Below are 13,951 nucleotides of genomic sequence, written 5' to 3'. Positions count from 1 at the left end.
GTTCTATAGTTTGTCAAATTCTCTTATTCACTTTTAAAATATCCCAAACTCAATCTCCTTTCTTTTTACAAAATTTCTTTTTCTCCTCCAATTCCTCAAATTTATCGCGACAAATTGAAAGCTATGGTCTACCTCGTATAAAAGAGGTACCTGCCTCTTTTATTAAAATAATTTAAAAAAGAAAACTACACGTGTTCGGTGATAGTGCTTTTTGCGCACCAAGAAAGGCCACCATCTACTCTTTGCCCCCACATCTCAAGTCAATTTCTATGGGCTATTTCTTTACCGTTTTACTACGTCCCTGGGTTTGCAGTCGGCCCACTGGTTTTGGTGCATGGGGTTGGGAACTTTGTAGCCCAAAAAAATCTAGCTTGATTTGTTTGCCAGTACAAACACAGCCCCCTCCACCCAATTCATATTACTGTTGGTATGTCACGTGCCATTCTACCCAAGATATCCAACAACCCCACATGGCATGCACACCCATCATTATTCACGAGAATCATGCCCCGTCTACATGTCTCTTTGGTAAACAAGTACTTGCTGATTGGGATATTAAAAATGAAACAAGGTCGTCTTTATTATTATTATTTATTTCCCACATGCAATGGTTGCTGAGCCACTCTTACATAATTTTTTTTTTAAATTAATTATATTAGAATAAGATGTCGCATGTTCATTTAAAAGATGTTGACGTATTATCATTATTTTAAATAAGTTTATTTATTTTATGATTTTGAAACAGAAAGAGAAAGTAGTGAGTTTACGAAAGGAACCCTGAAGCAAAAGTACGGGCTTGGAGAGTGTTACGGGTGTAGGGGAGGGCAGCCTGGTCAATGTATGTGCGGGGTGAGCTATAGGCGGCTACAGCCTTAAGGGTAGTAAATAAAAGGGAGAAGCCCACAAGCGCCCGATGAGCAATGCCCAAGACCCAAAACCAACCACTAACGCAACAGCGTCAATTACTATCCAAAGCAAACGAAGATGTGTTGGTATGGGTCCCACCCATGTGACACCCCACCACCAAGCCTACTTAACGGTGCCGTGAGAAGCCGTCACGGTACAACCCAGACCAACTCACGGCACACACCCACCGTTAAAACACCTGATCCTAATTCCATCAACGTCGCATCCTCCTTCACTAACGTCGTCGTTCCCAAAACCCTAACCCTAACGTCCTCCTATGGCGTCGTGCGACGACGACTTCTCTCTCCTCGGTGACGACACCACCCAGACAAACCCTAGCCACCACCACCACCACCACCTACCTCATCACCACCACCTCCACCACCCCCACCCCCACCCCCACCACCACCATCAGCCATTTGCTTCTCCCCGGTTTTCTCCTAAGCCTATTCAAATCCACGCGCCACCGCCCCCTCCTCCACAACCCATCCTCAATCATTCTGCCGTCGCCGCTGGTGGTAGTCCTGAGAAGATCGCCTCCGGCGTCGGAGAGGAAGAAGACGATACCGATGGATATACTGACGCCGCGTTCTGTACCCAGGGCGATACCAAGTGTCCGGCGGCGTTTCCCGACGTCAACCCTTTTTCTGAGGAGGATCCGACTCCGTTTGAAGAGGATTCGGATCCGAACAAAGCAAGGGGCAGTGTAAGGAATGAAAAGCGAAAGGATCGGGAGGAGCTCAGTGATGGAGGAACCGCGTGTTGTTACAGAAAACAGAAAATTCCCGGCGGTGGAGCTGTGTCCACCACCTCCACGGCGGCCGGCGGTGGAGAATACAGAAACGAGTATAGGAAGGATCGGGAGGAGTGGAGCGATACGGCTATCGGATGTCTCCTTGAGGCGTACATGGAGAAGTTCACTCAGCTGAATCGGGGAAATCTTCGGGGTAGAGACTGGGAGGAGGTGGCGGCGATAGTGAGTGAGCGATGCGATAAGCAATCGAAGAGCGTGGAGCAGTGCAAGAACAAGGTGGATAATTTGAAGAAAAGGTATAAGTTGGAGAGGCATCGGATGAGTAATGGGGGCGTTTCCGCTAGTCACTGGCCTTGGTTTAAGAAGATGGAGGAGATTGTTGGGAATTCTTTGCCAGTGAAAGCGGTTTCTGATGAAGATAAGAGTATTGTCGCTTCAGGTAATATGCTTCGGCAATCTAAGAGGTATGTATACAGGTGCATGTTCAATTCTCCTTGAAGATTTAATTTTATACATGCTGTTATGTGAACATTTTGTGATCTCTGGGTAGCTTTAGGATTCTTAATGAGGAATCGTCTGAGATATGGAAATATCTCATATCTGACGCCTCTATTTACACTGGGTTGATGCTATATGTTTTTTCCCCTTGATATTTCAACTTCAATTTTGTTATTTTGTTTGAAGTTCATATGGTGTCAATTTAGTCAGTATAACTTGTCATGCATATCTGTTCAGTTGATTTTCATGAACGCTGGCAGCGGTGTTGAAATCTTCTGATCAAATATATGATATTTGTTTGGTAGATTTGCAATGGCTACTCCCAGTCCTGTTGGTCAGATGAATAATGTGAAGTCCAAATCGATTTCAAATCCTAGATGGCGGAGAGTAGTCTTCAAAATTAGTGGTGCTGCTCTTGCTGGCACTGGCCCTCACAATATTGACCCAAAGGTATATGGACTCCATTAACCTTGTAGAGAATTGAATGTGATAACCATGTGTACTGGCCACTAGAAAATGAACTGCTTAATCTTGATATGTGTTCATGATGGAAGCCTGTAGGCTGATTTGGTTTTCTTTTTTTTTTTTTTTTTTTTTACTTCTTAGGTGGCCATGTTGATTGCAAGAGAAGTAGCGATGGCCTGCCGCCTTGGTGTAGAGGTATCTATTTCCATATGATTGACATCTGCAACATGGAGGGTATTCTCTCTCCTCGATTTGAAGTGTAATATGCTTAACTCTTTTGTCATCTCCTAGGTTGCAATTGTTGTCGGAGGCCGAAATTTCTTTTGCGGAGACACGTGGGTAACTGCAACTGGTCTAGATAGACCTACTGCCTATCAGATAGGGTAATGTGTTATTACTAAATTTGTAATGTCTCATTCTCTTCGCATTCTTAATTTCATAACTTTTTTTACTTCTGGTACTTGTTATTTCTGGAGTGAAGCACTTGATTGGTATTTTTTTAATATGCTCTTCAGATTCTTTATTTTAAACTAGGTTTTATCCTTCTATGTTTAGAACAGAAATTTCTGTGTTTTTGTTTCCTTCCTTAAGTCGTAAGACCCTTGATTTACGTCTCCATGGAATTTCTTCCCTAATGGCTAAATGACTATATTCATCTTTTACTATAAAATGATGAGACTTGTCCTCTTCATACCAAGGGCCGTCCCTTTCTTTGCTGTCCCAAAATTTTATTTTCTCCAATGCTCTTTGTGAATTGACATGTTGCTAAATACCTCTCTATTGCATTTTTTCAAGTCGCCTTTCAAAGCTTGCAACTTCTTCTCAAGCACAAAGCTAGGGTTGCCCCTAAATTCCTTGCTTTGCCACCAAGCCTTGACAAGCTCACCAAACCCCTCCGCTTTCAACCACATGTTTTCAAATCTGAACGATGTCATGCCCTTACTAAGCCCCCCTACAATTGAGCAAGATAGGTGAGTGATTAGACATAGGCCTAGGAAGTAAAAGTTGAGACACTAAGGAAAAATAGGCCTCCCAATCACCAAGAATCAAAAGGCAATTCAAGCACAATTTGGAACATCCATCCTAACCTTCTCTCCATGTAAAGGCCTTTCTAAATAACGGTGGATCCACCAATTCAAGCTCATCAATGAACTAAAAAAAACAAAAAACTTCATGGATGAAGAAATTTGCTTGCAATTTCTCTTCTCAAAAAGGAAGCGAATGACATCGAGATCACTTCTTAGGATTAGGACTCTTCCCATATACCTCTAATGAAGCCAACTCTTCCCACATCTTTTTTCTCTCCCTTCCTCACAAAGGCCCATAAATCCATGAAAAAATTCCAAACAAAACCATCCTCACAATTTTTAAACTAACAAAATATGTAGTAAGCCCTTGACTCCACGTCTACATGATCCACAATTTTGGAATTCCAGGACAATGACATCCCTTAGCATTGAGAGAGGACCATGTCAAGCCCCAACCCACACCCACGCTTCTATCAATTTTAATGCTCATAGAACTGAATTTGGTTTCCTACAAACAAAGCAAATATGGTTTATTTAGTTATTAAAAAAAAAAAAAATTCAAATCTTGTTTATTTGAACTCATAGTGGATTTGATCACCTTCTTTTTATTTGGGTCATGCAACCCGCTCACATTCTAAGAGAGAATTCTCAACTTCATAAGTTAACCTCTCTAATGTACCAACAATCCACAACTTCCTCATCTTGTTTTTCGTTTTGAGTTCCCTTTCCTTCCTTCAATTGATTCTCATTGGCTTCTTCCTTGAACTAACTAGTTATTGGAACCTTTCCTCACCTCCATAGCTCTAAAAGGTGCACTTAAAGTGTGCCTAGGCCCAAGGCGTTATAACTAGGGACCACTCCCTAGTTATAATGCCTTACTTGCTAAGACACGCATCTTGTTACAAAGGTGCACCTTGGCACTCCTTTACTTTTTCTTTTTAAACACTTTTATTCTTGAAATTTTTATCTGTAAATTGAAATTTATATAATTTCATTATTTTTTTGTTGAATGTTTCTTTTAAATGTTTGGAATCATAATTTTTTTTTTTATTAATTTGATTAGATTGTAGATCATATTTTATAAAATTGATATGCATCATAGGTCAAGTTTTACTCACTCAAGTGCTCACCTTGTGTTGCCCGTACGCCTAAGCTATAAGGGACTTTTGTGCCTTAGGTGCATCTTGCACCTTTTAAAACTATGCTCTCCTTTGCTTTTTAAAGAATCCTTAGAATGTCATTTTCTTAACCTTCTACTAACACGCCCACTTTTATACAAAACCACAAATTTTTTTTGTTAACCCAAAGAGAGAACTCTAAGGCAAATCCCCTATTCTCATTCCCTCCAAAATATCATTGGAGCCATCCCTTGAGGATAGAAGGATTGTTGAATCCCATGTATGGGTGTCCCTTGACCCTGCATTGGCAGCCTTGGAACTCGGAGGCAGTCCAATTGTGTTTTGTGGAAAAACTATGGTTTGTCCGTCCTTTAACATCATTCGCAGAGGAGCATCAATGGGAAAATCCAACTCAGGCTGGCCCATCCCCTCAGATTTTGGTGAGGGTTGCTCTTGCCCTTTGCCTAAATTTTCCAGCTCTTGTCCTAGACAAAGAAGAAGAAGAAGAATCCCAAGGAGACCCCTGACACCCAAGGAAGCCTAAATATTTGACATAGTTTATGTTGGTTGTCTTGCTTAAAAATGTGAGTGTGAAATTGGAAAAATCTAAAGAGATTCCCAGTAGGGAGTCACCTAGAAGGAAAGAAATACTTTGATCAAAATTTGCTAGTGAGAAGGATAGATTGTGGAAAAGGGGAAAAGAAAGGGGGGATGGGAGGGGAGGCGGTATGGTGGGTTGGGAGGAGTTCCTTGAACGAAGCATTCTTTAGTTTTCATAGTTTTGCTATCGCCTAATTTGCAAGAATGGTGGATATTTGGGCTGATTAAGAGAGATCAAGGCCATTGAAATCTCTGTTTTAGAAGGCCTTTTTAGGAGTGGAGGCTGTGAATTCCATTGGGAATGAGAGAATGCTCTCTTGTGGAGGGGTAGAAGAAGGTAGGATTCCAAGTTACATATTTGTACCATTCAATGTGCTTGAGGGATCTTTCTTTTTTCCTTGAAAGAGATGTGTGGGGTTTTTAACAATAAACCAAATAATGAGGAGGGGGTGGTCTCATGAATAAGGGTAATCTTTGTAGAGCTAATGTAGAATCAGCAAACAAAAAGCTTGATTGTTGCAGGACATGTTATTTTTATTTCTAGAATTCAGTGGGTTCTTCTAGAATCAATACAATGTCTCTTGTTTGGTTGGAAGGCTTGGGAAGATGTGGTGAATTAACTCCTTGTTGCCTTTTTTGGTAAATTTTGAAAAAGCTTCACTATCATATTTTCAATGAGGTTCTGATAAAAAAAACAAATATTTTCAATGAGGTGGAAGTATTGATTGGAGATTAAAAGACACTTTCATCAAATCCCTTAGGGAGTGGTATAGAGTCCCCATTGGGGATGGTTAATTGCTCTTTGCTTGATTTTATTGATGTCCTACGTAGAATATGGTTATCGTATAGTTTCCTATTTTCATTTTTATTATTGTTCCCTTTGTATACTTCTAGTGCACATGGTCTATTTTGCTAGGTGGTAGATGATATATCTCTATTTGCCTATGAAAAAAGAGAGGAAAAAAAAAAAAAACACCGAGGTTGGCTTTTATGAGCTATCTCTAAAAAAATGTTAAAGAAATCAACAATGTTTAAGCACATAAATTAAGTGAAGGGAAGAAACTCTTCTTTGAAGCTATTTGGGAATCTATTTGTGATAAAGTTGAGTAAAGAGACTAGAAAGAGAGAATATTGTCAGAAGTTCTCTTTTAGTTCTTTTTTTATGCTTGTTTAACCTCAAAGGTTAGGTCTCTATATTAGTAGACTTTTTTACATGACTTCTTTTTTTGATAGGTTGGACTTTTTTACATGACTTATAGCTTATTATGTTGCATACATAGTTGTTAACTCATAAATTGTATAGTGTATCGTATTGTCTCTTGTATTTTATCATCTCATGCATTATAATTTTTTTCCATAAAAATAAATAAATGGAAAAAATATGCATACATTTTACACACAAAAAGAAACCATATGCATATTTTATTTATTTATTTATTTTATGAAAAAATTTATAATACAAGATAAAATTCAAGAGACAATACATATATGAAATCTATATATGTCAAAGACATGAAATTTAGAGTGATGTAACCAATTCCATTAAAGGCAATATGATATAAAAAATTAAACTATGTCATGATATAAAAAATTAAACTATGTCATACCGTATGAAAACATTGTGAATTAGAGTGTTGAAATCTTCAATTTAAAAATATGAATTTAATGCATAGGCTCATCATGAAATCCACAAAACTAAACTTTTTGAATTTTTAACCCAATATCTAACTAAGCATATATTTATATGTATTGTTGTTATATATATATATACACGTCTTTATGTGTCGTTTGTCATCATTCCTTTGACATTGAAAAAATTCCCACACCTCCTCACAAAAAAGGGGGAAAAACTAATATATTAGGTAAAAGATTTTATTCTTGATGATTTTCAATGTTAACATTCAAAATATTTAAATGATATGTATATACATATTTTTTTACTAGAAACCCAATTGATCTTTTTTATTAATTAAAAAGATCAAGAAGGATGAGACATTCATTTAAATGATAATTCACCAGCATTCATTTCAAATATATTTGGTAAATGTTTTTATTTACCCTAACTTTCAATGTCAACATTCAAATTCAAATGATAATTCACCAACATTCATTATGAGAATAAATTTATTTAACTATCAATATTTCATGTGTGTTCAATAGCAAGTACATACCTTTTTCATGTTAGATTGCTTTACCATTTTCTTCTTATTTTATGATCAATTCTAAGATTAAAGTACATTTTAAACATTTAATATGATAATTCTTTTTAAGAATTTTTTTTGGAATTCAATTTTTATTTTAAATTATGAAAAATAACTAAAGGTTTATGTATTGTTGTATTACGTTTCATATCATGCATCATTGTATTTGCATCGGAAAATACACTTAAGATGAGATGTGGATCAATGATATGCATTGATTTACATAAAAATAAAAATAAAAATAAAAATTATTGTATCATTTGGTTATATTGTTTTGTTGTTTTGTATTTCGTTTGGTAAGTTTTTAACAACTATGCTTGCATATGTATTGAAGCATGAATGCTTCAACTTGCAATGTGGCACTTGTCAAGATTACATGATAAGAGTGTGAGTTGTGATACCGAGACTTTTCAACTTTTACTCAATATACTAGCATCAACATGATATAACAAGATTGTGGGTGTGGGATCATGGTTTTAAAAGGCAAACTTAAGTGAACCTAGGCTCAAGGCACAACCTCTCCCTAGTTGTAGTGCCTCGCATGTCAATATATGCACCTTCTTAATGAGGCACGCCTTGTCTCCTTTACATTTTCTTTTTAAATAAAATTTCTAATTGTATATTAAAATTCACATAATTTAATTACTTTTTTGTTGAATGTTTCTTTTCAATGTTTGAAATCTTAAAATTAATATGCATCTTAGACCATATTTTACTTCACTCAAGTGCGCATCTTGAGTTGCAGCTCTAGGAGACTTTTGTGCCTTCGGTGCACCTTGCCCCTTTTAAAACTATGTGTTGGATCCTTTTCCGATCCCTTTATTTTGGTTTTAATAGATTTCTAATTAATGTTTTTCTTTATCATTTCATATCTAAGTACTATTTAGTATACTTTTTCAAATGAGTCTCCCTATCCTCAAATTTGAGATGTAAAGGATCAAACACCTAGCACACACTCACACCCAACACTTGTATTTGAACCCATGCATAGGGTATGGTTGTGTGATCTTTGTCAGATACTCTTATTTTACTTTAGTGTTGACTATTTTGATTTTATCTGTTTAAATGGGGATGAAAGAGAAGAAAGCATTTGTTTTCTTTAAGGGTATGTATTTTTCACTTCTAATTGAATTTTGTTTCCTTCTATTATGTTATATTCAAGAACCCTTTTTCACCTGAATCCCCTATTCTAAAATTTGAGATTTGAAGGATCAGCCACTTGTAAACACTCCTGCACCCGACACTTATATGGGCCCATAATCAACCCACCTAACATAAGATTCACCATTGTTTTCATGTTTTTTACATTAGCTTGTTGCAGAGGTTATTTCTTCCACTGTTTGCAGTATGTGATATTGCCAGATAAATTTTGATTTTATTTTTTAAAGTTTGTGGTTGGTCATGAACTAAACGAGTGGTAAATTTTGCAATTCTGACCAGTATGATGGCAACTGTCATGAATTCTATATTGCTCCAGTCAGCCTTAGAGAAGATGGGTGTTCAGACACGTGTGCAAACCGCATTTGCAATGCAGGAGGTTGCTGAGCCGTACAGTCGGCAACGGGCAATCCGACACCTTGAAAAAGGAAGAGTTGTAATATTTGGTGGTATTGGTGCTGGCACTGGAAATCCACTCTTTTCCACTGATACAGCAGCTGCTCTTCGAGCTTCAGAAAGTAGGGTCTTTCCCCATTCACAGGGCTCACATTAACCTTTTTGATTGATTGAAAATGCCAAGTTTTATTTAATTTACCTAGTCTGAGTGCATATGTGGGTGTCCCACTTTTGAGATATGTGCTCTTTTTTGTTTCTATTTCTCTCAGTTTTGCATTATCTGGAACACTCTTTTGCTGCAGTTAATGCTGATGCAGTTCTCAAAGGTACCAATGTAGATGGTGTTTATGACTGCAACTCCAGAAACAATAATGTTACATTTGAGCACATTTCCTTCAGGGAGTTGGTTTCCAGTGGTGCTACCTCCATGGACATGATGGCCATGACATTCTGTGAAGAGAACAGAATTCCTGGTTGGTATATTTGCTCTATCCTATTGGTACACATATTCCATTTCATTCTGCTAATTTATGTGTCACATCAAGATGAATAGAGTTGTTACTAATTATGCGCTTCACATCAGGGTCAATAGAAGTGTGAATGTTTCAACTATTCACCCTGTTGTTGAGAAAGGAGGGAAGTATATAGGATATACTTTGATGTGATTAGCCATCAGTCTAAACTGGAGGCCAGAGAGTGGCCAAACCCTTTGAGGGAAAGGATGGAATTATGTCATTAAATTTTCTTTTGTTCCTTTGGGACCTGTAACAATTTAATTATATTTCTATGTGCAGTTGTGGTTTTCAACCTTCTTGAGCCCGGAAACATTTCAAGAGCATTGTGTGGGGACCAAGTTGGTACACTGATCGATCAAACGGGAAGGATTAGTTAAATATTCATGAAGCATCTACTTTCTCATGCATCAACTTCAGAACCTCCTACCATATTACTGTCCAGCAGTCCCTTAAAGTAAATGGTGGAGGGCCGCCTACATTCCACAGCTGAGTGCTTCACCATTGGGGTTTGGACTAATTTCAGTAAATGATTCCCCTGATTATCAGCCTCTAAAATGCATGAGAAAGGTGGATTTGAGTTTCTATGACAGTCTTAACATGCATGATGCCAGTAACTGATTGTTTACAAAGGTAACTGCCTGATTGATGGTCTACTTCACTGTTATGGAGTTTCCTCTTGTATTTTCATATTGTAAATTGCATTAATTTTCAGAGAATCATTAGTTGGAGAACAGAGTTAGATGCAGATATGTTGATGACTGAGTGTACTGAAAGTGGTGTACTGACAGTAGTTTTGAAAATGAGATACAATAGAAAGTTGTGGCAACTGGACAATGATACACAGAAGTATGTGGAAATTCATGTTTTTTTCTCCAATGCGTCTCTTTGTCGGATGGTGTTTTGAAACATAAAAAGAATTGGTAAAAGATGCTAGAGCTGGAAAAAAAGCTGGTATTGATATACTCCGCACGTGATAATTGGTTCTCTATGTCAAGCACATTCCTGTAAATGACTATTTGGTGTTTTGCGTTGGATACGCAACACTGTGATGTCTAGGGCTTTTGATATCATAGATTTGGGGGGATTGTATCTCACTATTTTTTACTCTTAAACGATTTTCTGTTTGATTATATGGGAAATGAGAAATGAGGAACTATTGTTATTCGAGGGTAATGTAATTTTGAAGTATTTATGACTTCCATATCTTATTGTGTGGTGAAAATAATCAGATCAAATCTCTTATTTATTAGGAACATAAAGATTAGATTAATAGCATAATGGCTGTCTTCAGTGGTGGTGAATGTTATTTATGCTTTTTGCTCTTATGGATGCACCCTTGGATGAGGAAGAGCCGTTTGCTGCGTGGCCAAGTGCAAGTTCGGCTGAAACTGTGGAGAGTGATACATGTGAACCGGCTTGTCGTTGATTGCAGTTCCTGAGACAATCAGTTGATCAAGTTGCTACCATCCATCCTTGAAGATTTAGACCTTTTTTTCTTGGGAAACAACTAATAACTAATTCAAATGTCAAAAATTACATTACATGGGAGAAGACTAAATAAAACTATATTGTTGCCTAGTTGGTGAAATCATCGGATCTCGCCACCTGCAACAACCAGGAAACATAAAGCTTATAAACATTACAAGCAAAATGGAACACAGGAGAAAGCATAGCCTGAGGAAGAGGGCCAGGAACAGCAACAATTTGCAGTGAGGGGATGCAAGTGAGAGGGGTAGGTGATGGAGCAATCATGTAGTACATTTAGCAGCATCAGCCAATCAAGGATCAGTAGCCGGCTAGCCCATCTTCGGTGGTCGCCAGTGAAGGTGAAAGTGAATTGCGTGATTCGTCGTACTCTTCTCCCAATGGAGATTGCTCCACCCTGATATCCTCGATCATCTTGGCCACTTCCGACATGGTAGGCCTCTTTTCTGGTTGTGGCACAACACAGGCCATCCCCACCTGAAGCATTGCCACCAGCTCTTCCTCGATGTTCTTGTACCTCAAAAGTTCTTGATCGAACACCTCTGCTGTCCATTCATCCTTCACAACCGATCTAACCCACTTTGGCAAATCCACCCCTTGTTCCTCTTCTTCCACACGAGGACGACTTGGGGAAGGATACTGTGATGGAGCTCTCCCAGTAAGTACTTCTAACAACAGCACCCCAAAGCTGTACACATCCGCCTTCTGAGAGAGCCTCTTGATTTCCAACTGCTCCGGAGCACGGTATCCTCCCAGTCTTGCAGTGGCGTGAACTGGGTTCAAAAGCAGTGCCAACCCAAAATCAGAAATGCAAGCCACACCATTTTTATCAAGCAGTATATTGGAAGATTTGACATTCCCATGAGGTATTTTGGATGCTGTGTACTCTTCATGAATTCGGGCAAGGCCTCGAGCAGCCCCTAACACCAAGCTGATCCTTGTAGTCCAGTCCAAGGGAATTCTTCCTGGACCTCGGTTTCCTAATTGCATTAACAAGATCAAGTGTCAAAAAATGCTTATCCAACCCACCACATTAGAGAATAATAAATAAATAAAAAAGCGTAATATTGATTATGTGGTTCTAGATACCAACCATGAAGAAGAGAATGCAAGCTCCCATTGGGGAGATAATCATACACTAGGAGCTTTTCTTCCTTGGCATAATAGTAGGCTCTGAAGCGCACAATGTTGGGGTGCTTAAGCTTCCCAATCACATCCATATACTGCTCGAACTCCTTCCTCGCGCATGGGTTTGCATCCTTTAGCCTCTTCACAGCTACTGTGCACCCATCATCCAGCACCGCCTTATACACTGTCCCCAGGCTCCCTTTCCCGAGCATTTCAGCTGACGCCCTCAGCAAATCCTCCAGCTCAAACTGCTTCCTTCTATCAAAAAACACAAGCTTGCTTCGATCAGTGGCGTTGGTCCCATCGCTATCTGCTCCACCTCCATAGCTTGCATACACCTTCTTCTTCTCGCTAGCAGAGCTGCTCCCACTTCTCCTTCTCCTCCCACCCTCACTACCCGCCTTTGAATTCGAACTGCCCTCCCTTGAATACCTCCCACAATAGTATGCAACAACGAATGAAGCAACTACCAGCAATAGCACTGAATTGGCTATCACAATTGCCACAATCGCTCCCGGGCTTAGCCCCTTTCGAGATCGTTTCTTCTCCGCATCAATTATTGGTGCAGAGGGCAACGAGCTAGGGTTTGACGGAACTGTTTGGGCAGAAGCGGCCGTCGGGGAAGCCTCCGTGAACGAACAAGCGGGCAAAGGGCTCGACCCGCATAGCCCTTCATTCCCCTGAAAGCTCCGGTCACCGAATTTCTTCGCCATACCTTCGGGTAAGTGCCCGAAAAACCCATTATTAGACAAATTCAACTCTTTGAGATTCGGGAGAGACGCCGAGAGATCCGGGACTTGACCGGAGAGGACATTGTTTTCCAGTCGAAGAGTGAGTAGACGAGGCAAGCTGGAGAGAGACGCCGGAATGGGTCCACGTAGATTGTTGTCGGAGAGGTCCAGCCGGAGCAATCGCCTGAGTGAGGAAAAATCTGGCGGAATTTCACCGGAAAAGTCGTTTCCAGCGAGGTACACAAGTTTGAGATTGGTGCAATTAGCGATGGGCAAAACAGTGCCGTTTAGACGGTTGCCCTGAAGATCAAGAATTCGTAGCTGGTTGAGACCGGAGAGGGCGTCTATGGGGCCACGGAGAGATAAAGAAGGTAGAGAAAGAACGGCGACTCGACCATCGAAACAACGGACGCCACGCCACACGCCAGAGCAGGCGTCAGCGCCGGTCCAGTTGGAGATGAGAGTGCCATGGACGTCGGTCTGCGAGCGGAACTGAGAGAGTGCAAAGGTATCGTTAGAGAGAGACAGAGAGGGTGAGAGGAGGAGAAGGAGAGAGAAAGAAAGAGAGAGGAAGGAGAGGGAGAAAGGCAACGCATAAAACTCCATGTGTTAAGTGGGAGGAGTTGGGCGGGAAGAGGGTGGTGGAGAGTGTTTTAAAAATATGGGGTTTAAGAAAAGTTGAATCGTAGGGAGAGAGACCCCGTCCCCATCTCTCCTCTCTCTCTCCCCCCTTCTCTCTCTCTATACTTATGTTTATGGTTTTCTCTGTCTTACTTAACAGTGGGTGTGGTTATGATTAAAGGAAGGTGACAATAAGGTGGAGGATGGTTGCTTGAATGATTGCTGTTCTCCACTCCTACGGAATGGAATGAGTAAAAGCTAAAAAGGTATCCTCATCCCTTCTGGGTTTCCTTCTTTTTCCTCTTTTTCTTTTTTACCTATTACAACTGGGGTCCCTGCATTTTTGA

At 39.7% G+C, this 13,951-nt stretch overlaps 2 protein-coding genes across 5 annotated transcripts; one reads left to right on the top strand and one right to left on the bottom strand.

Moving 5' to 3' along the window:
• The first annotated feature begins 908 nt into the window (after positions 1 to 908).
• Positions 909 to 10,835, top strand: LOC117920902. 4 transcript variants are annotated; one of them, XR_004652272.1, is made up of 8 exons: positions 911 to 2,124; positions 2,464 to 2,608; positions 2,765 to 2,818; positions 2,915 to 3,006; positions 9,011 to 9,246; positions 9,394 to 9,597; positions 9,919 to 10,269; positions 10,352 to 10,835. XR_004652272.1 is itself a non-coding variant. In XM_034838594.1 (7 exons), exons 1-7 carry the CDS (start codon positions 1,184 to 1,186, stop codon positions 9,938 to 9,940), a joined length of 1,698 nt encoding a protein of 565 aa, XP_034694485.1. In that variant the 5' UTR covers positions 909 to 1,183; the 3' UTR covers positions 9,941 to 10,835. The 4 variants fall into 4 exon arrangements, 3 of the variants coding, with proteins under 3 accessions (XP_034694485.1, XP_034694483.1, XP_034694484.1); XM_034838594.1 differs by having other exon boundaries at positions 909 to 2,124; positions 9,394 to 9,601; positions 9,919 to 10,835; XM_034838592.1 differs by having other exon boundaries at positions 9,919 to 10,835.
• Positions 10,836 to 11,109: 274 nt separating this feature from the next.
• LOC117920901 (leucine-rich repeat receptor-like protein kinase PXC1) lies at positions 11,110 to 13,726 on the bottom strand. The gene is made up of 2 exons (XM_034838591.1): positions 12,218 to 13,726; positions 11,110 to 12,104 (listed from the first exon to the last, which is right to left on the bottom strand). The coding sequence occupies exons 1-2, from the start codon at positions 13,587 to 13,589 to the stop codon at positions 11,425 to 11,427; spliced, it is 2,052 nt and encodes a 683-aa protein (XP_034694482.1). The 5' UTR covers positions 13,590 to 13,726; the 3' UTR covers positions 11,110 to 11,424.
• Between the last annotated feature and the right edge of the window lie 225 nt (positions 13,727 to 13,951).

The sequence above is a fragment of the Vitis riparia genome, chromosome 8, assembly GCF_004353265.1.
Source record: "Vitis riparia cultivar Riparia Gloire de Montpellier isolate 1030 chromosome 8, EGFV_Vit.rip_1.0, whole genome shotgun sequence".
Lineage (NCBI taxonomy): Eukaryota > Viridiplantae > Streptophyta > Magnoliopsida > Vitales > Vitaceae > Vitis > Vitis riparia.
The sequence above is the reverse complement of the archived record's forward strand: the minus strand, read 5'-3'. Positions and strand labels throughout refer to the sequence as shown.

Excerpts from the sequence above, each read along its gene's own strand:
- LOC117920902 (XM_034838592.1), top strand. The coding sequence starts at position 1,184 with ATGGCGTCGTGCGACGACGACTTCTCTCTCCTCGGTGACGACACCACC. Across the intron at positions 9,247-9,393 it reads TGCTCTTCGAGCTTCAGAAA|TTTTGCATTATCTGGAACAC; the intron begins GTAGGGTCTTTC and ends TATTTCTCTCAG. Across the intron at positions 9,598-9,918 it reads TGAAGAGAACAGAATTCCTG|TTGTGGTTTTCAACCTTCTT; the intron begins GTTGGTATATTT and ends TTCTATGTGCAG.
- LOC117920901 (XM_034838591.1), bottom strand. The coding sequence starts at position 13,589 with ATGGAGTTTTATGCGTTGCCTTTCTCCCTCTCCTTCCTCTCTCTTTCT. Across the intron at positions 12,105-12,217 it reads CTTGCATTCTCTTCTTCATG|GAAACCGAGGTCCAGGAAGA; the intron begins GTTGGTATCTAG and ends TAATGCAATTAG.